The sequence below is a fragment of the Ixodes scapularis genome, unplaced genomic scaffold (genome assembly GCF_016920785.2).
Source record: "Ixodes scapularis isolate PalLabHiFi unplaced genomic scaffold, ASM1692078v2 PGA_scaffold5__190_contigs__length_132052651, whole genome shotgun sequence".
In the NCBI taxonomy this organism is placed as follows: domain Eukaryota; kingdom Metazoa; phylum Arthropoda; class Arachnida; order Ixodida; family Ixodidae; genus Ixodes; species Ixodes scapularis.
The window spans coordinates 54,655,160-54,677,174 of record NW_024609880.1 but is presented as its reverse complement, the minus strand read 5'-3'; the positions used below and the strand labels follow the sequence as shown (position 1 = coordinate 54,677,174).

Below are 22,015 nucleotides of genomic sequence, written 5' to 3'. Positions count from 1 at the left end.
TCTTAAGAAGTGCTTAGGTGTCCTCAAAATTTTTTAATGAACCCAAACTAGCCAATGGGCTATGGGTTCATCAGCTTTTTCAGTAATATGCGTATGCCTTACTGATAATAAAACAAATCCAATTAAACTGACTCGTCAAAACCCCCCAAGCAACATCGGTGGTCGCTCTTTCTCGGCCACAAAGCATGTGGTTCATTAGAGTCACGACTGATCGCCGACACAGCACTCGTTTTTGATACGGGCCGAGCCAAGCTCATGCCGAATCCTGAAGCAGCCCTCGAGTCCAATACATGCTCAGATTACGTGCCCAAGCTCGGCTAATTGGTGCAGCTGCTACTAGATGGCGCAACTTTTGAAAAGGATATTGAACCATCCAGAAACATGCTACGGTAAGGTCTTTGTCAGAAGACTATGCGGAGCGCAGGTTCGTCTGCTTTTTGCGCAATGATTGCAATGACGTCCGAACGCCAAGCTCCGATTGGCTCAGACTGGAAGGCTGTGGAAAGACCTCGATGCTGGCTGCCTCGAGGTCTATCCACTACCTTTTCAATTGGAGTGAAGTGGGCGACCTTGAGCTTCGCATGGCTTATGGCTGCAGCCTTTAATCTGACTGAGGCAGGGGTTGAAGGGAGCAATTAGAAGGTGAAAGGGGGATTGCACTAACGCTGAAGAGCTGCTTGTCGTGCTGTAGCTGGTAAAACTGGAGGTGCCCCGGGCGTCCCCCGAGCACCAGGGAGTCCCACCGGGGGTCGTGAAGGAGGAACGGGCAGGGCCTCGCTCTGCAAGGGCTCCGGGCCAGCCCCTGGACCACACGCTCCACCCGCAGCTGAGAGCTCAGCAGCTGCAGGCCTGCAACAGGGGCAACACGGCACCGTTTTACCGTACGCCATCCCGAAAACGCCCCGTGCAGCATAGAGTTTAATACAACAATCTGGAGGAGAAGGTCCCGTGCATTCCAGCCACTTCGAAATGGCAAGGCATAAATGCAAGCGTGCGTGGTCTCAGTGGGTGGTCCTGACGGGCCCATTTTGTTGGCAACGCCTTAATATGCACGAAGAAGCGGCAAAACATCACCTGTAAGGTCTGCACCTCGTTCTTTTCTAGCTTACATTGCACAAAAACACCGGCATCGCGCATTGTAAAAAAATACATGATGTTGAGGAGCACTCCAGATACTTCCAACTCGTTGCAACAGAACAAACCCGCTTAATTTATCATCTGCTTTCTTCCTCCACTCTCCTGCTGCTCTGTTTCTCCTGGGACCACCAATGTCAGCACTCCGGATTCGCCGCACCGTGCTCCTGTCTTAACTCTTACGCCAAACGGTGAGCCAATATATAGGGACGTTCTGCCTCGTGTGGGTGTAGGGAGCATGATGGCATGACAGAAGGGTAGGGAACACTCCAGGGAGAATAAGGATAGGGAAACGGGGGAAAAGGAACCAGGAAGAGAGTGGGGTGTGAGAGTGTGTCAATTTGTGGGACGTGCGCGGGGGCGACAGTTGGGACCTGGACAATAAAGAGTGGAGTGAAGGGGAGACCCTAGTCTTGAAACAAAAAAATAACAAAAAAGTTTTTAACACATTTTTTTTTGATTATTAAGTTACAAACAACATGCATTGTAAGTAACACACTCAGGAAGGGCACATTTATATTAGTTACATCAACTCAAAGTTTCATATACATTGAATTGAATATTGACAGCTGAACAATTATACATGAAAACACCATGAGAGGAAAATAAACACACACTGCTGACTATCAACTTCCTTTCTATTCAATTATGTACCAACCAGCTCAAGTAAAACCTGTAGTACAGTTTATTTCAAATACAGGCTGTTCATAAGCATGTTTTGAAAAACTTCTTCTGTTTTTTGAAAATTAACTTTTCTTCAAAACACAAAGTGTTGCCCACGGTTATCTTCTTGAACTTGGACCTGAATGGTTTTTCAGAGTTTACTACTTATAAACCAGAGAGTGCAATAAGACTACTATTTATAAAAAATGTTAACTACAAAATTTTCTAATTGGCAAAGACTTAAACGAGTCATTTCTAAACATCAGCAAAACATTTGAACACGTGATAACTTTTTCTACAATGATGCTGAAACCAAATGGTTTTGTTGCATCCTCTGCTGTTTGTAGAATGGGCTGACATACTTTGAGCCAATTTGTATTAAAAAACTAATCAAAGTTCCTGTCACCTAACGTCGGTGCAGAGCGACAGATGGCGCTACCAAACCTTGCTGAATATGGTCGAACGACAGACAGCGCGTGTCAGCCACTTGCGAACGATGGTTTCCCGCGTAGACGAGTGGCCGACCAGTCCCGCTCGTCCATGCAGGAACCCATCGCTCTTAGGTGGCTGACAGGTGCCGTCCGTCGTTCGACCATATTCAGTAAGGTTCGGTAGTGCCATCTGTCGTTCTGAGCCGATAGTAAGTGTCGGGAACTTTGATCACTTTTTGATATACAAGTTGGCTGTGCATGATTGTAATTTCAGGTTTCTTAGGATGATTAGAGCTCGTAGATTGAGTTATGACAATAAAACGAGAATCTCAAAAGGCACTACATTGCCCCTTTAAGAGTAGAGGCGAAAGTTTAAGGCAGTGATTATTTCAATGCCCACCACCAATAGACTTAAAATATTATTTCAACGTCGCCACTTCCACAAAACATTAAAATAGCAGCTTTCTTATTTTGACGTCCTCCCTCAATGCAGCGATCGCAGTGGTAGCCATTTCGTGGCTCCGTTCTGTTTAGTTTCTGATGCTGTTGTCGGTGCTCTGTTGGCATATTGACGGAGTCATGTTGCTTCCTTAAGAAGTTTCGATTCTATACCCATTTTCACCTCAAGAAAAAGGCAAGTTTTGCGCATTTTTCATATGCGGCCCATAGTTCTTACGAGATTTGGTTGTCGGAAGAAAAAGCTATGCTTTTGGTGTTTGGAATGTGTACATATTGATAACTCTAATCTAAAATTCCCCTACATATATCTTAATTATCCACATAAAAGGGGAAATTAGTAGTGTTCCACGAGGAGCCAGAGTTGTTTTACTACGGTTCTTTAGGTAAAAACAGGTATAGTTGGCAGTGGAAATGTCTTATTCAGCATGTGTGTGGGACTGGCTCGACAGTCGATTCTTTCAGACGTAACACGAGTGAGTGCTATTCCCGTCTTTGTGTCCTTGTCTGTTCTTTGTGCTATTTCTGTTCAACATCACAGAACACAAATAGCACAAAGACTGTACAACGTCACCAACTAAACTGTATGACGTTGCCAACTAAACTGTATGACGTCGGCTGTCAATCGAGTAAAATAAATGTTTTTCAAGAATGAAAAGCCAGCAATCGGATGCGAGTGCGTCCAAAGGGCCTTCTACCAATGGGCGCTCACTCACAGTTGTCCTCGTGGGCCGTGAGTATGTGGGCAGAGTCGGGGGAGGTGGTCAGGCGGCAGAGGGGCATCCCCATGCGGGGCAGGAACTGCTTGTCCCCTGAGGCCAGGCCCCACTTCACAAGGACGCACTCGCCGCCCCCACTTAGCAGGAAGCCGCCTGCAGATGGAAAGTGCATGCGATGAGCCCGGGAGAAAAGGTCTGCCATCTTACCTTGCGTTTCAGCCATATCGAAACAGCAGTATATACAGGCAGACGTCAGTGGTCCCGGTGGGTCCCGATTGCTGACGATCACCTCAATAAACGCAAAGCGGAGGCAAAATATAATTTTGCGATAAAGAACCGGCGTTGTGAGTCGGAAAAAAAGAACTTGAGTTGACTACAACTCAAACAGCCTTAAGGGGGAACACTGGTCTTGGAGCTTTTTTTCTCTTTTTATGACTGAACCCAATGAAACTGCACAAGCTTGTTCAGCTTTTTGGGCTGATTTCATATATCTGGTCATTTTCTTAGGCAGTAGAATTCTCCTCAAGAGAATTAAAACTTGCCTGCCCTTGTTTGGAGCAACGATAGGAAAAAAACTGCTCGACAAAATATCCTTTTTAACAGATGGCTTTATGCTATGAAGTGTAGAGAATACAATGTTGGAAGTACTTTTAAGATAAACCCATTATTAGTGATTTTACCACACGTTGAAGTTCAGTGCTCAGTGTAGGGCTAACAAGTAATAAAACAAAAGATCAAATAAAAAAGTTTCTAGGCTTATATTAAAAAATCTACTCTCAACATTGTATGCATCACACATTTAGCTACACATTTCAGGAAAAGTTATATTTGTATCTGCACTAGATGCTGAGATATCCCTCCTGCAAATTTTCAATGAGTCCAAAAAGTGTGTTTTGTGAAAATAATGTTTTACATTCAACTTCAATACCCATTCAGCCCGTATAGACATTATGAATTGGTATATGGCTCATATATTCATCCTTGAAATTAGAAGCCTGGTAGATTCGGAAGAACAACAGTCATCGCCATTTTCAAAAGAATGCAGTTTTAGAAAGTTTTTGGCTCCAAAGACCCATGTCCCCCCTTAACACATCCTGGCAACACAAATGCACCAAACCTTTCGCCTACTTTCTTTTCCAATTCCCTGTAGCTCTCTTTCTCATTCTTTTACTCAGGACCACCCATATTGGTTCTTACAATGTGCTCCACTCCACCCCCTGCCAGCAGCAGAAAGCCAGCCTGAGCATTCCGACTGTTGGTTGGAACACGGGTCCCAAAGCTGGGTATCCCAAGAGGCCAAATTACGTTGGCAATATTCCACTTTCCCAATAAAGCGGGTTATTGTAATTCAAACACGTTTACGGGGTGAAACCACCTTCAAGTGTCGACTTTTAAACCAGATTCTCAATATTGAAGAAATTTGGGGGGTCTATTCATCTCGTCTAAATGCACTGTATGAAATTTCATCTCTGTAGGACTATATTCGGATAAGCTAAGGGGGGAGGTACACAGCTACAGTATAGACCACTTACAACGTAACCGCTTATAGTGCAGGACCGGGTATAACGCGGTTTTTTTAAACCACCGGTTCGCCTCCCATAGAACTCCATGTATTTACATACCGCTTAAAATGCAGGCGCGCGAAGGGAAATACCGGCTATAGTGCGGTTTTTGGCACAGCGCGCCGACCGCGCCGACGACCGGAGCAGCGGGCACGCTTCCCTGTGCGACACTAGATAACGGCGCTGACGGCGCGGGGCGAGGATGTTGCTCGAAGAAGTGGGGAGAAGCGAAGAGAGAGGCTTCAGTCGCCATAGCGACAGAGGGACGCACGCACGTGTCGTTCACGTGCGTGCGTCCCTCCGCTGCGTTGGAAACAAAGAAACAAACAACCGCACCGACAGACCAATCGCAGATCGAGGAGAAGTGTTCGCGCGCGTTGCGTACCGGTCGCGGGCCGGCTGCTTCTCCGCAAACATGGTGTCGGTTGTGATCGTCGTCGTAGACGGAGTTCATCTCATCGTTCTGCGTAAAAGCGCTATCCTTGACTGTGAATTTTCGTTGTGTGTCGCTATGATAACCCAGCACGTACTAGAAGGGAAGATCCACCTACTCGTGCGGCGATGTCGTGGCGGCGCTCTCAAGACGGCAGAAACGCCCGTGTCGTCGTGTTTGTTTACTTCGACTACAGTGGTGATTTCTAAGCATTTGTGACCTCAAACATCGCCCGGATTTCTTATTTGGCGCATTTCATGCGTGTGCTAAAGTTCAAGGTATTACTGGCGCGTACCGTATGAAGGATGCGAATTTTCACGCGTTTTCATCTCCGGAGAAAAGTGATTAGGGTTAGCAATCCTGAACGCTCGCAACGTCCATCCGCAACCCGCGACGCCGTTAAAAGGCTGCGCCAAGCAAAAGCCGCTAATTTCTTTCAAAATGTGTGACACACTTGAGACATAACTGTACTAGTCTGGTGAAATAAAGACTTTCCTCAAACTAAGCTTTATTTTTCATCTAACATAAAATAAATTCTTTTACAAAGGTAAGTTGTCTCATGGCATGTATTTTGGCCTGAAAAATTGATGTTTTGGTTATAACGCGGTACCGCTTATAGTGCGGATTTTCGCGACTCCCGCGACATACGTTATATGCGGTCTACACTGTATTGATGTAAGTCGCCTCACTTGGCAAGGAAATTTATCGTATAAGATTGCTGGAGAATATTGAGCGTTTCTAATCTTTAGCCTTAACTAGAACATGTAAGGGGGGGGGGGGAGGGGGGCTATCTATTTTTTACCTTAAAATCCGTGTTTTTTCTATGCAAAATGTCAATTTGAAAAGCATTGCACACATTGTGGCATTTTGTCCTCATCAAAACTCTACTTTTTGGCAATAAGAACTTTATTTAAATAGAAAAATAAATATCTAGCCCCATTCCTCATTAAATTTTAGTTCAGAAACATCCACAGCAAAGAATACATTCAGCGATTCATTGAAATTATAGATTTCTTAAAACGAAAGTTGCTGCCAAAAAGTGAAACTGAGAAAAACCTGTTTAAAGTTTTCACACCACTACATTTGCTTTTACTGGTGATGGTGGCAACTAAAAGGCACCGAGAGCGTAGATGGTGCCTTCTGCTTACACCCAATCTCCAGCATGGCTTTGCTGAGTCAGTCCGAGCTTAAAGCGCTTTCTTTGAGTGTCATTTTGTTGTCGGCATCTGGACATCGATTGTGAAATGAGTGAGGAATTGGGTATGCTTGCAATACACAAACCAACATTAGCAAGTATGGGCCGGCCAAGCATCATCGAAATACAAAGAAGACAAACCCACTTGATGTTCTATAAATGAATGCTGGTTTTAGTCAGTTTTGTGTTCAATCAGGATGGGCTTTCTGATTGTTGGCCATATGTATAGCCTCTCCTACGTGAAAGCTGGACTTCTACGGTGTTCTTGCCCGAAAGAGTGTACTTTCGAGCAAAGATATTTCATGTACTGAAACTGTGAAGAACTTCTCTTTCAACGAGAGTATGATCATCATTCTAGGGCATACCGGTGGAAAGCTGCAGTAGTTTGAAAAGAGGAAACAGAAATTTAATGTTTCAAAAACACGTGATTTTGCATCGTTGGCTGACCGAAAATGTTTTATTTCTCTGTAAATACTTCAGATATCGCAATACAAATTTGCAGGAGTATACATTATTAGTAGTGAAACCACAATACACAAAAATAGGGAAATTAGATTTTTTTTTTCTTTTTTCAAAAATTGCAATTTTAAGGTGGTGTCCCCCCTTAAAAAGCTGGACAAAGACGAGTCAACAATGATGCAGGAAGATCATAGGAGCAATCTTGAGCATTAATCTGATCAAAATAGTAGCATATCCTCATATGTCCCTACACTTAACTCGACGAGAAGCCTGTGTGGGCTTTTTTTCATCTTCCTCAAATTGCAGAAAGAAAGGGCACGAAAGTGGACGAAGTCCTATGGGGCTCTCCACAACCATTGGGCATCAACTGATACCGTTCAACTGGTCTACTAGTGAAGCCCAAGGCAAAGAGAGTGTCCACATGCTTCCCCCAACTGTTTTCAAAGAGAAAGTACTAAGCCCCCTTTCCCCAGAGTTTGAAGAAGAAAGGTCCTCATTGCCAGTTTGTCTATTCTCCAAGTCCTCATTGCCAGTAGATGGTTTGACTATTTTTCAATTTTAATGTCAACTAAATGCATTCTTTATTCAGGGAAGACACTACCCAAAAGGGTCAACAGCATATACTGGCAGTAGCGAGGCAGAATGCAGTGCAAAGTTTTAACTGTGTACATGAATTGTGAAAGAAATTATAATTGTTTCTATTGGGAACACACTGACATTGTTTAAAAAAAAAGCTATCTTTAGAAAACTAATGTACTACCCAATATTCTTTTTTCATTCGATATGCAGCAGAATGCCCGGAGGGTGCAACTGTGAAAAAATATTTCCAAAAAGTAATTTATTTTATATGCTAACATTGCGGTCAAAAATCAAAATGCTTTGGCCTTTTATGTTGTCCAGATTTTTGCATTGCACATTAAAGTCCAGTTATGAGAAACAATGAGCGAGCCTTTCCTTTTGAGCCGTTACAAAACAATAGTTTCCTTTAAAGTGAAATTTATGCCAAAAAGTGGAACGGAGAAAAAAGCGTTCGAAGGGCTCTAACCTCTATCTTTTCTTTAACTTCAGTGGACCGAAAATAATTTATAAAAAAATCACCATGCAGTGTAAACAAATCAACTTTTTAGGAATACTCTCTCGATGTTGATGGTGTAAATATTTCATTTTTCAAAATCAACATTTTTTTCATAAATTTTTTTTCTGGGTAGTGTTTTTTTCTGGGTGGTATTTTATTCTGGCTATCGAAACACGCTCCTTTAAAATTTACCCTACGAAGTACCGTGATGGATGTTACGAGCCACCGGAGCCAATCCATAGCTCAGAGCGTGTCCCGCGACCTTCCTTCCGGCTTGAAGCAATGCACGAAGCGTGAAATCTTGTGGCCCACGTCGCACGCCGAATCGGCTATGTGGCTCGTAGCGTCTGTTGCGGTACGTTCATTAATTTTAAGTTATGTTTTAAGTTAAGAACGTTGGCATGGTGAGCGTAATAAAATGAAACAAGTATACGTAGTGCCCGCGAAGTTACTGCCAGCACAAATCAGACCCGATTCTACTCCCAGGTGTTCCAGAGTTTACAGGAAGATCTCTGAGCGAGTGGTTTAGGAGGTACTAGTACAGTGGAATTTCATTCATTTGAGCCCCAGGGGGACGAAAACTTTGTTTGAATAATGCAAAGCTTAAATTGCTGGGAGTTTCCTTCCTAAATACACGTGGGACGGGACGTGCATGTTAGTTTGAATTATCCGCGAGTTTGGATTAAGAGAGTTTGAATTAACGAGATTCTACTGTAGCTGCAACCGAGCAGTGGAAACCTCTCAATGGCCGTCACCTTTATGCCATTGTCCCGCGTACAGCCACGTACAGCTAACTGGATATTGCACGCGGTGTAAAGTCTGCAGGCCGAAGAAGCGATCGCGCCCACCTGTGGAGGAGAAGACGAGATCCGCAACGGGAAGGGTGTGCCAGTGGTACACGGATCTGGTTGGAGCACCCTCTTCTAGGCCCTGCCTGCACGATGGAAAAAGAAAAAGATTAGTAAGTTCGAATAAGAAACGCAATTGCATCAAAAGGACAGAGACGATATCTAAGAAGTGGACTAAAGCAGCGCCGGCCATAGACTGAGCATTTATAGAAGAAGCTATGCTCAACATTTTACCAGTGCCCTTGCACCTGCATCATACCGTTATCAAAGCGCAGAGACAATCTTGTAAAACTGCCTGTTAAGAAGACGGCACCCTCTAAAGAATTATTCAACAAACGCCCAATTGGGAAAGCGAAGAGGACCATTGCGTGTGAACCAAGTGGACTTCATTATCACGCAAAAAGTCATTCGTAACTTTCTTTTTGATGACACAATTATTCTTGCCCTCCCTCTGGACGGCATATGCCCTTTTTAGATGCTTACCCCTTTAGCACGGATGGCAGAAATAATTGTCAGCGTGATGTACACTTCTTTGCATGACAAAAAGGTCCGCTTACGGTTTCACGTTTACAGGTAAAGGCAAAGCAACAAGAAAAAACTTGTCAGTAAGATTTTCGTTCTATCTGATTTATACCAAAAACTCATAAATTCAAAATTTAAAAAATAAACAATTTATAAAAATTGAAGAGACGAGACACTTTAGATTAATTTTAACCGACCAGCAGGTCAGCTGTCGTGAGACGCCAGCCTCGTCTCCTTTCTAACCTCTAACATGAACGAACAAGGGTTTATGGTCAATGTTCGTTCAGGACAAGAGGTGCAGTATGTTAGCATATTTCTCAAACATAAATAAACCTAATCAAAGTATGAAATGGAACACTGTTCCATATCATACTTTGATCCAGTTTCAGTTTTCCAGTTCTGGTAAACTGAGAACTCGAACACTGTTTCAGTTCTGAGCTCAGACTACACTAGTCTAAACTCAAAACTGGAAAAGTGGCTAGGGTAATTGCTCGCTGCAAGATATATCTTAAAAGGTGGAGGAGCCAGTATAAGTATCTTACACACAGGAGTTAGTGTTTTTGTACCAGCCATCCTGCAAAATTTGCACGAATGCTACATGTAATAAAAAGGGCCTTGTGACTTTGACTTATCTGTGATCTCCTTTTCTTCATTCGCAAGTGTGGAGAATTGGGGATATTACAAAAATTAAACTCTCGTAAACGCCAAATTTCAGAAAATGGAAATATTTGAATGAAAGTGAACTCTGGTAGCAGTTAAATTTCTGACACAAAAGCAACTAAAAAAGAAAAGAGAATTTACTCAGAATAGAAATTCCAAAGGCCTGGAGCCTCCTTCGTAACACTTGCAGCACAAGTCTGCACGCACAAGGTGGGCAGACAGGTGCGCACCGAGGTGCCAGGAGCGCACGGCATACCAGATCGTGATGCAGCCCAGACTGTCTCCCGTCGCAAGTGTCCTCATGGTGGGATGGCAGGTCACACAGGTGAAGTGGACCCCATTCTGTTTCCCTTTTGACCAGAACCTGAAAAGGTAGACAGGTAACACAAAACCGTTTATGCCGTTTCTCCACCGATCCTTCGCCAGCTCCCCCGAAGCCCCACATCGTCATCTTTGTGCCGCAATTGCTTCAGAGCCCCTTTGAAGGCCGGTTCCCACATATATCGCTACGTTAAAACAAGACTATGAGCAGTGCCAATGCAGCGCTGACTTGAATGTAACTTAGCACTGAAGTCAGCGCTGTATCGGCAAGGTCATCACTATTTCCAACACGCCCCAATCTCGCATCAGCTATTTACGTTCATTTCTAAAGACGACTTCTGTGAGTTTCTCTGGCTTTTTTTTTGCTAATTCGATCGTCCCAATTAGTCCCATAACCCTCATACGACACTTGTATAACGACCTCTGTGCAGCAGGTATTGACATTTTAACTGAAATTGTGTAGCATAGACACTGTTTAACAAATTTCTAAACACCCTGTTCTGCACCATTACCAAGGCATCAACTGTTCATGAAAAAACTGCTTAATGCTTAACAATCTTCTCCAGATACTTGTCAACAGCTTGTTACATGTATAATTTTAGAAAAGAAACAAAATTACATGCACAGTTTTTCATCTGGGCCTCATCTGCCAGACTTTAGTGAGGGCTTATTGAGACAGACAGCAAAGGCGCTGTTCCCAGCACAGCACATGCACATAGGCTTTCTCTCGCAAAGCTGGTTTGTGTGCGCATGCAGTGCGTATCGGTTTCTTTTTTTTGTCCACGGCCACGCGGTGCCTCGTTATAACCAGGGACCAGTAGCCGAAAGGGCGAGGAACAACTGCGCCGCGCTCACTTTTTCAGCGGAGACGCCGGTGCTGTGCAGTCACCGACAAACAGCCTGGCCTTGCGGATGGCGGCGTACAGACCGCACGAGGGACCGCCAAAGGCCACAGGGGAGGCGCCGCCGAGCGACACCTTGTCGACGAGGACCCTGGACTCCTCGTCGTCTCCCGCGGGACACGTCTCCAGCCTGCACCACCCAGCACCTTGGAGAGAAAAGCCGGCGGAGTCAGCACCAAGACGCCGCAAGGCCGGGCAGAATCGGGATCGAGGTTTTACGTCGAGAGGTGCACTATTGCAATCTTCGGCAAGGTGTACCATATTTTCCGGTCTATAGGGTTAAATACCACTTGGATAAACTCGGATAAACAAACTTTTGAAAAATTTAAACCAATTGAATTGAAGTTTATTTCTTTCGGAGCAACCCAAAGGTTGTTCCCCAGCAAAATCCCATATTGGCCAACGCATTCAGCTGAGTAAACTTTTACTTGCTTTTTCTTAAAGGGGCACTTACAAAAACACTAACCCTATAAAAAAGAAAAAGAAAATATTATTTTTGATTAGGACAGGCATGTTTCAAAATACAAAAATATGTCAAAAAAAAAAAAAAAAACTTTTTTCTGTTTAATAATTATGTTACAATCCAAATTGTTTTACTTGCAGGTGAAACCGAAATCGTACCCCAGTGGGATGATGAGAATAGCATTTGTCCCCATCTAGTGGGCACACTGAGTTCGCTGGACCCCAGAGCGCACAGTGTACTCCGTTCATCCTTAAGCTGAGACTTGAAGTTCCGCCCTCAGCATGAGCTCACTGGCTTCCGCAGTGCTCTAGTTGTGTGTCCCTGCACAATCACACTTGTGTTAGCAAAGGCAGAAGACTCGCACTGAAGGCAGAGCTTCTAGTCTCAGCCTATTAAGGGTGAACGGAGTATAGATGGGTACAAAAACTATCATCATCATCCCACAGGGGTACCATTTTGGTTTTGCTCGCAAATTGAAAAATTTGTATAGTAACATATAAATAAAGCAATTTTTTTTTTTTAGCTTACATTTGAATAAAGAGTTGTTGTTTGACAATGCCTTTTGACGGCACCCCCTGGTGTCCGCTCCGAGGCGCGAAAAGGGGGGCGTGTCACAATGTTTAATTAGATTTTTAATAAGAAATTGGCCGCTCACGAGTGTAATTTCGGCCTTTTCAGGACGCTCAGAGCCCGTAGATTAAGTTATTGCCAAAAATAGACAGTCTCAGGATTCACTCTGGTGACCCTTTAAGGTCCCTCGAAGTTTGTTCAAGTGGTATTTCCCTGCAAGTCAAATTTGCCTTGAACTTCACTGTAAGTGCACAAACCTCCCTATAAAGGGGTATTTGCACAAAAAAGGCGGTACATAAATCATTCTTTTGTATAAGTCTAGGCATAAGGCAAAGCCTACGGATTCCCGGGTGGCAAATTCGAATCTTGACCGAGATGCCCGCAATCTGACAGGGGCTCATTCCAAGGAAGCCACTGTGCAATTGAGATTTCGATTGCTTGTCAAAAAAATACCGAGGCAGTCCTAATTAATTTTCGGTACTCCGCTGGCACGTGCCAGATGCCCTTAGTTGGTTTGGCACGCAAAACCTCCAAAATTTGACATTTTTTATTTTTTATGGTTGACACAGCAAAACTGCCCTGATAAGCCTGCACGTGTATTTTGATTTTTCATCAATGAATCAAACAAGAGATATAACCCCTGAAGCAAATTTGCACAATAAAGGTTTATACTGAAAGGAAAAAAAAATGCATATAAGTCAAATCGTTATATAACGCGCTCAAAAAAAAAAAAAAAGTTTATACATTGGAAAATATGATGCATATCATTTCATTTCGGGGTAATGACCTTAAAATGGCCGCTTATCTGAATGTGTCTACAGAAGTTAGGTTGTTTCATTGGGATTCTGACATGCACCATCACTAGCATTCAGGTGATTTACGATCTGGGTGCTTAGCGAATTCCCGTACGAATGCCCACCCCCGAGAGAAGACCCATCCAATTTTTTGGGCTGAAAAACCCATAATACTAACTCCAAAACATTTATGGGTTTTGTGAACCTATTCTAAAATCACCAGCTCTAGCGATATTATGTAAAATTTTGACTGATTTTGTCATTTTTGTGCTGGAAATAATGTGAAAGCAATTATTAATCTAAATGCCCAAAACCCCGCTAAAGGGCCCACAGTTTATTAATTTCACATGACAATTACCCGAGTGAAAAAAAGCAGCCAAGAACACAAAAAACGGTATTAACACCAGAGCTGATATTTTCAACAGATACAATATTCTATGTTGCCTCTAAGGCGCATTAACGGAACACTCTACTCTCAAAAAATATTTTGAAGTGCCTGAATAGCACACGTATGTTGCGGAATAAATTTGCCGCAAACAACTGCAGTGATGTGATTGGCCTAAGCCGTTTTGGAGCACCTTCTGGAGCAGCCAAAACAGAGTTTTGGAGCAGCAAAACTGGCTTTTGGAGCAGCTAAAACAGAGCTTCGGAGCAGCGAATGTGGCTTTTGGAGCAGATAATCTTAGAAAAAAAAAAGAGATATTAATTTTAGGTGGTGGACAAACGAAGGACACATTTTTCGCCACAATCAACCAATTATTGTCAAGATAGACAACCTGGGAGTCTTTCAACATGTAACTGAAATGCCAATGACATAACACATTTTCCAATGCTTCAGTTAAATGATACGAATATATAAGACGAAACTGCACATATTAAAATTTATTTGAAAATGACCACCTTAGTAGTAAATAGAGAATTTTAGTAGATCGTTTTCAAAGGCCTGCTACAGCTACAGGCGCTCGCTTCAGAGCATGCATCGAGGGGGTAGCGCGAGCTCCCGCTACAAATAGCGTGACCCGAAAACACGATGTACCAAAACTCTATTATCACATCATTAGGTTGACTAGTAATATAATAAATGGAGGCAGTCTCTAACTGATGAAACACCTAACTACTGCCGTGCAATGCGAAATTCTCGCGCGAGCGGAGATGGCTGTTCGATCGAAACCATGCCACTCCGCTCTGTCTCTAACTAATTCCCAAAATTGTATGCAAAATGTAACTGTCCAACATACGACAAAAAAAAAAAAAAAACAGTCCAGCGGCACGTGCTTGCCAGTCCGGCAGGCGAGGTACAAGCTAAACAAAGAAAAAAAAAAAAAAAAAAAAAAAGAACCTGGGCACATTGATGAAAGACATCGCGAGTCAGGGTCAACAAGTTCTTGGAGGGCTTTGTGCAATGACTGAACTCGAGACAAATAAGCACGCTGCGCGGGTTCAGCGTGCAGACATTACCTTCTTTGCTTTAGCTCACTTCTCTTCAACTTTCTTTCGCAGCAGATTTTTCATGTACCGGGGTCCCATTCAAAAGAAGGCCTTTTGAGAGAAACCTAGGTAATCATTACTTCGGCACAGCAGTCTTTGAATTAAAGAGGAATTTTTGTAGTAGCGTATGATTTAAACAAAAACAAGAATGTTGATAACCTTGCGGCGGTCCTTACGTTTCAGTTTGGAAAGTGCCATAACTGCAGTGACGTGGGGATGGCAACACCCGACGCCGCGCGACCATGGTGACTGACAGGCGGGGACCAAATATAGTTTGGCCACGGCCGTTGCTTTCAGGGCGAGTGCTTCAGCCCATAAAGTAACCCCCGCCGCGCAAAAACATGGTTTCGTTTCACTGCATGACGGCATGGCTGGTACCCAGCACGCTAGCGTCGGAGCGTCCGCACACGCCCACGTCTATCATTGAATTTTTTTTTTAAAAAGACGCGAGACGAGAGACGGCGGGAAAAATCATGCAAGACCGGATGAACGATTGATGCAGGGTACTTTGTGTCGGATGGCTGCTTGCACCACCTAGCTCATGAGTGCTCAATTACGGTACTCAGTTTAGTTTCGGTTTTAAAAGGCGACCAAAATTGGTCCTTTGGCGCAGGCTTGGCGCAGATTACCCATATTTTGGCAAAATGTAGCAGCATGTAGCAGGGTTAGCCCCTTGGCGCAGTTTGGCGCAGTTTGGTGCAGCAATCACATCACTGTAATTGTTTTAGCTCAGTAATTATGCTGCGAAACACGTCTTGAGTTAGGAGTGAAACCGAAATTAACATTTATATTGAGAAATTTACTCCAAAATAGAAGTCAATTTCGGTTTCGTTCCTGAATTAGAATGTGCCTCCCGGTGTAAATATTACGCTAAACACCCTTTTTGTTCTCAGGATAAAGAGGTGACCCACACTAAACACCCCAGCTTCCTTGTACAGTCTAATCTCGTTAATTCAAACTTACATGCAGGTCCCATGCTATGCGTCTCTATGGGAAGAAACTCCTGGTAATTCAAACAAATTTTTGGTCCCCATCTAGCTCGAATTAATGAGATTCGACTATAAGCAGGAATAATTTCTGTCACTCAATGAAGCCAGCACACCAGACAGGCTCAGCAACTGGTATACCGGCACGCAATCTCCGACCCTCACTGTACCCGGCACTTTGAAAAAGGAGTGGTGCCACCTATAGGCAGTGGAAGTAGCAAATACTGTTAAGTTATTTTTACATGAAACCAAGTATGTATAGAGTGCATATGAAAGAAACTGTTCACAGTAGGTCCTGCAAAACTTGGTCTTTGCTATGCGAGGACTTTGCTCTTTCACAATTTCTCCGATTGCATGTCAATCAATAAAGTTCTCTTGCCTAGTTCACAATGCTTCTCTTTTCTCTTCCTCCTCCTCCCTGCCCCCCCCCCCCCCCCCAAAAAAAAAAAAGAAACACCAACAACAACAAAGCTATTGTCTTTAAAAAAGCACGGTTTTGCTTTCTGCCACCTTCACATTTTCTTTGGACTTCACCATAGAAGGAGGTTCAGCCTGAATATTGAGGCTTTTCTTAAAAAGGTTAGTGCTGAAAAATCATATTTGCTGTCTTTCATAAAGAGTTACAAAAGAAGTCATGAATTAATGCAGTAGCACCCGACAAACAACTGAAAACTTTAAAAAAGTCACCTGGTGTCCCTCGAAGGCAAAACCAGGCAGAGCCGGATGGTGGTGCATAAAAGCCGGCCAGCACATCCCTGTTCCCTCCACTGGATGCAGGCGCCGTAACTTCATATTTCTGCAAACAGTCAAGACACAGTTGTCACTAGACCTTTTCACAAAATTTTGTGCCACCTGCCACCAGCGTTTTGAAGCACACATGGATGCCACAAAGGGCTGCCATTCGCCGCCACCAATATGCCAAGTGTGCTTTAAACACCGGCGTTCCTGCCACTATGGTGCCTGGAACGCGTATCCAACTGGTGTATTTCAAACATGGTTTCTCAATTTCTACCCAATGATGTCACAGAAGTGTCACGCTGTAGCTTATTTCGGTCTTGGCAGGGGTGCAGCAGCGAAGCTGGATGCAGCAGATGCAGGTTGCTCTCCAGCTTGACAGTCTATAAAAGCCTCTGCAGCCAGGAGTTTGAACGTCGAGAAGACGGCAACACCCGCATTCACTCACGCTTTTTGTTGGAACTCCCATGACTAGCGGCCAGGGTCATGACGTTTGACGGCACAATACGGTAGTGCATGTGACATCATTGGTTACCCCCTCGATGCCGCTTTCGATGCAGGATGGGATGGGATGCTAAACACACCAGTCGAAGAGGTTTTCCAAACACTGCATTGCCACCGTTCCTACGCTATCTGGAAAGCGCCTTTCCGTTGCTGCGTGTTGCGTCATTTCTTCTGGAAACAGATCCCCGAGATTTTTAAAACGTCACCTATGCCATGCGCCGCAACACGTGAAATTACTTGCCTATAAATCGTTTATCAGACCCAAACTTGAACACACACCCACAATCTGGAACCCACACCAAGTATAGCTTATCAATGCACTCGAAGCACTTCAAAATCGAGCCACCAGATTCATTCATGCTTCGTACTCGTACGATGTCAGTGCATTGTCCCTAAAACCTGAATCATGTCTGCTAACTCTTTCTTGCCGTCGCCGCATTTCCGGCCTCTCTCTATTTCACAAGTTCTTCTACTGTCCGCTTCGTATCGCACCTTACATCACACCCCCAGCACGCAGGTCCCACTGCACCGGTCATCTGCTCCAAGTCGCCCGCCCACAGTCCCGCGCTGTCACTTTTTCTGCCTCACTTTTTCTCCGAGCAGCCAAAGACTGAAAAGACCTTTCCTACAACATCGCTGCCATCAACTGCCCATCAAGTTTCATAGAAAATGTTACCATTCATTTATCTCAGTGAATCCATGTTGCACTTTTTCTAATGTTTATTTTGTACACCACACCCCTTATGCAATACCCCCTAGGGGCGGTCTGGCAATAAAGTGAAGTGATGTCTCTTATTAGGTGTGAGTTGATTCCTTTTGGAATTTTGTAAACCAGTCAACAAACATTTTCTCAAAATACCTGGCAGGAAGAAGCGGTGGCTGGCTTCCTGAGTCGTTTCAACTAAATCCATGCTTATTCAACTGAATGACGCGAAACCACCTCGCCATCGAAGTCTTAAATGTAGTAATTCGGTGACACTTCAGTGTCCCCAAAATTACTATTGTCTGTATGATTAATATTTGTGGACCGAAATGCGCATAATGCGTAATGCGCACCTCAGCAATAGATTTTAAATTTGCTAACAATTCTTAGTAAAAATAGGATAGAACAAATTAATCAAACGCATGAATTTGCCGGGCCACGGCCGACAATTTAAGACTTTGTGAAAATTTCCGCTTTTCTTTCGAACAGAAGTTTCGAGGTGACAAACTTCTTTGCAATGTATTCAATTCGGGAGGAATCAAGCCTCAGTTGCTAAGGAGCATTTGCTCGGCAGAAACTGTCGAGTCACACTTGGATAAAAGCATCAGTATCGGCAAGCTCAACGTAGCTAAAGCAAGTGTGCGGTGCTTTGCAACACAACTGTGCGTGCGTGCAAAGCTAAGAAGGCAACCTGTCACTTAGTCTGGTTAATGCAAAACATTTTTCTACAGCAGCCTCCACAGATCCGGAAAAACAAGAATCAGAAAGGCTGTGAATAGCCCCGACTCACACCGCGCAAGCTGTATTATAAAGCTCCAGGCTTGTTTTTGAACATTTTGAATATTTTTTACAATAAAAAGCAACCTTGAGGTGCTATTATTCATTAAAAAGTTTACTCACAAAAATGTTATAAGCATTTTTATAATAAATCGAGGTGCTATTATTCATTAGAAAGATTACTCACAAAAACGTTATATGCATTTTTATAATAAATAAACCATTTTTAAGCGGCAAAGATGCACTTACACAGCCACCTGGTGCTTCGACATAGCACATTGTCTGCTCGCGTCCTATTAGCTGCGTCACAGGAGGGCGTACGCGAAATGGCGCCACCAGAGCCGTATAGAGTGGTCAGTCTATGATCTCGCCGCCGTAACGCTCTCCTCCCAAGTGAGCCAATCAGCTCGCAGCTTAGAGCGAGAGGCATGAGCGCATGTGCATGAACTCCCGGCTGCTCCCACCTGAGTGGGGAGGGGCGCCATCTTCGATCATTCTCCCGGCGGAATGCGTGGGATCGGCATCTAAATCTCGATTATTGCCTTTTATATCGCTGGCTCTGGCAAGAAAATGACATTCTGTTATTCCTCAGTGGGTTAAAAAGCTAAGAAATGAATATTTTTCGGCGTATGGCCACAAACTTTTATTCAGGCGAAAAAGAAGTCGGCCCGTAGCAGACGACGCGTAGCCTCAGGAGTGCTCTTCTCCGACCAGTCTCCGACAACGTTGCTAAAAAATGGCGGTCGTCTCCTCTCTGCTCCCTTCTTTCTCTCTCGCTCCTTCGGCGCTCTCCTCCCTTTCATTTACTTTTCTCCTCTCCGGCGCCTTCGTCGCCACACCCACTGGCCAAAGTCTCCCAATATATGGCTCTAGGCGCCACCAAAACATCTCGTCGCCACTAGAGCTTCTAGTCTCACTCGTTTTGGAGAAACTGACCAGGTTTGAAACTGCCTGGCCAATCTGTGTAGTCAGGGCCACATAACAGAAGCACCCTGAAACGGTGCAGACAACCAGTGTGGCAGAAAGAGCTATTTATTTTAGGTATACATTTCTTAAGAAACTTTTGCAAACATTAAAGCTATCTACGGTGGTGACAGTGCACTAGAAAGGCCCATTGGCAAGCGCTGCATACAAAACCCACACACACACACACACACACACACACACACACACACACACACACACACACACACACACACACACACACACACACACACACACACACACACACACACACACACACACACACACACACACACACACACACACACACACACACACACACACACACACACACACACACACACACACACACAAAAAAAAGGGTGAAACGGGCGATTGACATGCACCGAAAGCATCTAAATACCTTAAGGACAGATCCGTCCGAAGGATCCCACTTGATGATCACGCCATCCTCCGAGCAACTCAAAACCTAGGAAGAAAAAAAAAAATTTAATCGGTTTTGTGCGGAGTTTTTACGGCTTCGCTCTGCAAGGCTAGCGGAGATTTCGCTTACCTGGACGTGGTTTTCGGGGTTCCTGACGACGGCGACGACTTCAGCAGCGTGCTTGCCGAAGGTCCGAACGCACTCCCCGCTAGAGCAGCTGAATACCTTCACCGAGCGACCGCTGGGGACGAGGAAGAACCTAAAACGAAAGAAGGGTCCATGTGCGAGCGACCGGCCGGTGGGGCACATGTGCCGATGAGATCGAAGCGGACGCGTCACGCGCCGCTGGACTTACTTGGAGTCGTACGAAAACACCGGCTTGTATTTGATCAAGCTCGCCCCCGCTTTGCAGCGGGGTAATCTTTGCTCTTTAAACGTCATATTTTGGGCATTGTTGTTACACGCGACAGGCACGCGACAAGCCACTGCAAGTTGCCATGACAGTTTACAACGTTGCTAGAGGTAGGCAGCGGAAGTTGAATAAAAGAACAGGTGGAGGTTACTTTAAGTAACTGTCAACGGTTAGGCGGCGAGTAGCGTCATCATACGGCTGTAAAGACTGCAGTGGTGGAAGGAACAGAAAATAAGCGAATAATCTAACTCAAATACAAATGACATTAAGTTATTTCGCGTTGTTTTGTCGCTTCAAAGCGTCTACGTGGCATGCATGCATATATGTGTCACCACCATCCGCGTAGCGGTCAGTTCTTGGAGTAGTTCTGGTAGTTGGTAGTTTGGTCAGTGGGGTGAAGCTCTCGGCTACTTCCGTCCCGCCGCGTATACTTATGACGTTTGTCCGGTCCGGCGAACTGCTTCCGATTGCCGCGCTCCCAGCGGCTGTTGGCACTTGTTATTTCATTTTAAATAAAATTGATTCATATATCTAATGATGCGAAATAAAAGTGAAGTTGTTTTGAAAGTGTGAATGGCTTTGAAGCTTGTTATTGTAACTTTCTCTTTCACTCTTTCAACGTGTCTGGGCGCGCTTTCTCTCTCTCCGAACCCGCGCCTCTCGCCTCGAGATGCGCTGGCTGGCCGCTGGCGCCGGGAAGTCGGTGGACCGTTAGAACGCGCGAGTGACGCGAGCCGGCGAGTTGTTTCGCTTCTGGGAGTGCGTCGCGGCGCGAGATTCGTCCCGCGTTCGTGCGCGCGCGGCTATCTTTTCTTTTTCGTGGGAACTTGTTGGTGTAATGTGGTCAAGCATGGATTTTCGTCATCAACACACCACCTGATATGCCAAGTGGGGAAAGAATGACTGCCGAAAGCCGGGATATCAATGGTTTCGAGTTCGAATGGACGTGCGGTACGCTCTTTTGGTCTTCTCTTGCATAAGTTTCTGATTAGATGTTTGCAACAAAACCTAACTATCCCAGTGGTAGTGAGTATTAATCGTTTGATTTTGGCAATAGCTACAATGGTTTCCAATCACAAAACCAAATCCTATCATTGTTCAGGATTGCTCATCACTCGCCGCGAGAAATATGTCATTGTCAAATTACTGGAGACTTCTGTGTAGACGTTTTCATATCAAGATCGAGCACATATGCTCACTTTAAAAGATGGCAAACTTTTTGCTGTGAGCTGTTTATTTGGCACTGTTGTCAGCGATTCACGCGTCTGTTCGCGAGGAGTAAAAATATGAGCGTAAATATTTTTCGATTAACTGAGGATGAGCGATAGAGCGATCCGCTCTGGTTTTCCGTTTCGTTTAGCAGTAACTCACTCCTAAATTTAAGTGATAATATTAAAAACGAATGGGCAGGTTCTCGATGAAGACTCAATACCAAAGAGCTGAGCTGTTTTTCTTGGTACTCATTGCTTAGTTTCCTTTAGTTGCAATTAAGACACCGTCGTCGGTCTTTACTTATATGCTTACTTATATAATCAAATTTGCAAGGACGCATATCATCACCTTCGTCGCACGTAACCTTAGCGTTTTATCCCGTTTTGTTGTTCATTTCTTTGTTTCTCGTGTGGAAAACAGAAATTTTGTCTGTATTTTCTACTGTCTGTTGAATAAAAATGAACGCAAAAGGACAAGCAATGCATATTTTTTGTGTATGTGTCACTTTCGTTGCTTTGCTAGGTTTCTGCTGCTTTGCTGCTGGTCACGCTTTTCAGTGCTGGCTTGTGTGCGTTTCAACGCACATTAACCAGCATTGAAATGC

At 44.3% G+C, this 22,015-nt stretch overlaps 1 protein-coding gene across 1 annotated transcript in view; it reads right to left on the bottom strand.

Annotated features, from left to right (window-relative positions):
- Window positions 1-20,311, bottom strand: part of LOC120842120 (WD repeat-containing protein 75) — a 45,978-nt gene extending 25,667 nt beyond the window's left edge. Inside the window, exons 1-9 of the mRNA XM_040213143.3 lie at window positions 20,143-20,311; window positions 19,917-20,046; window positions 19,767-19,832; window positions 16,369-16,477; window positions 11,334-11,526; window positions 10,414-10,521; window positions 8,976-9,061; window positions 3,401-3,556; window positions 665-849 (exon numbers count right to left, since the gene is read on the bottom strand). Coding sequence (XP_040069077.1) covers window positions 665-849; window positions 3,401-3,556; window positions 8,976-9,061; window positions 10,414-10,521; window positions 11,334-11,526; window positions 16,369-16,477; window positions 19,767-19,832; window positions 19,917-20,046; window positions 20,143-20,228 — 1,119 coding nt within the window. The 5' untranslated portion in view covers window positions 20,229-20,311. The remainder of the gene's footprint in view (window positions 1-664; window positions 850-3,400; window positions 3,557-8,975; window positions 9,062-10,413; window positions 10,522-11,333; window positions 11,527-16,368; window positions 16,478-19,766; window positions 19,833-19,916; window positions 20,047-20,142) is intronic.
- Between the last annotated feature and the right edge of the window lie 1,704 nt (window positions 20,312-22,015).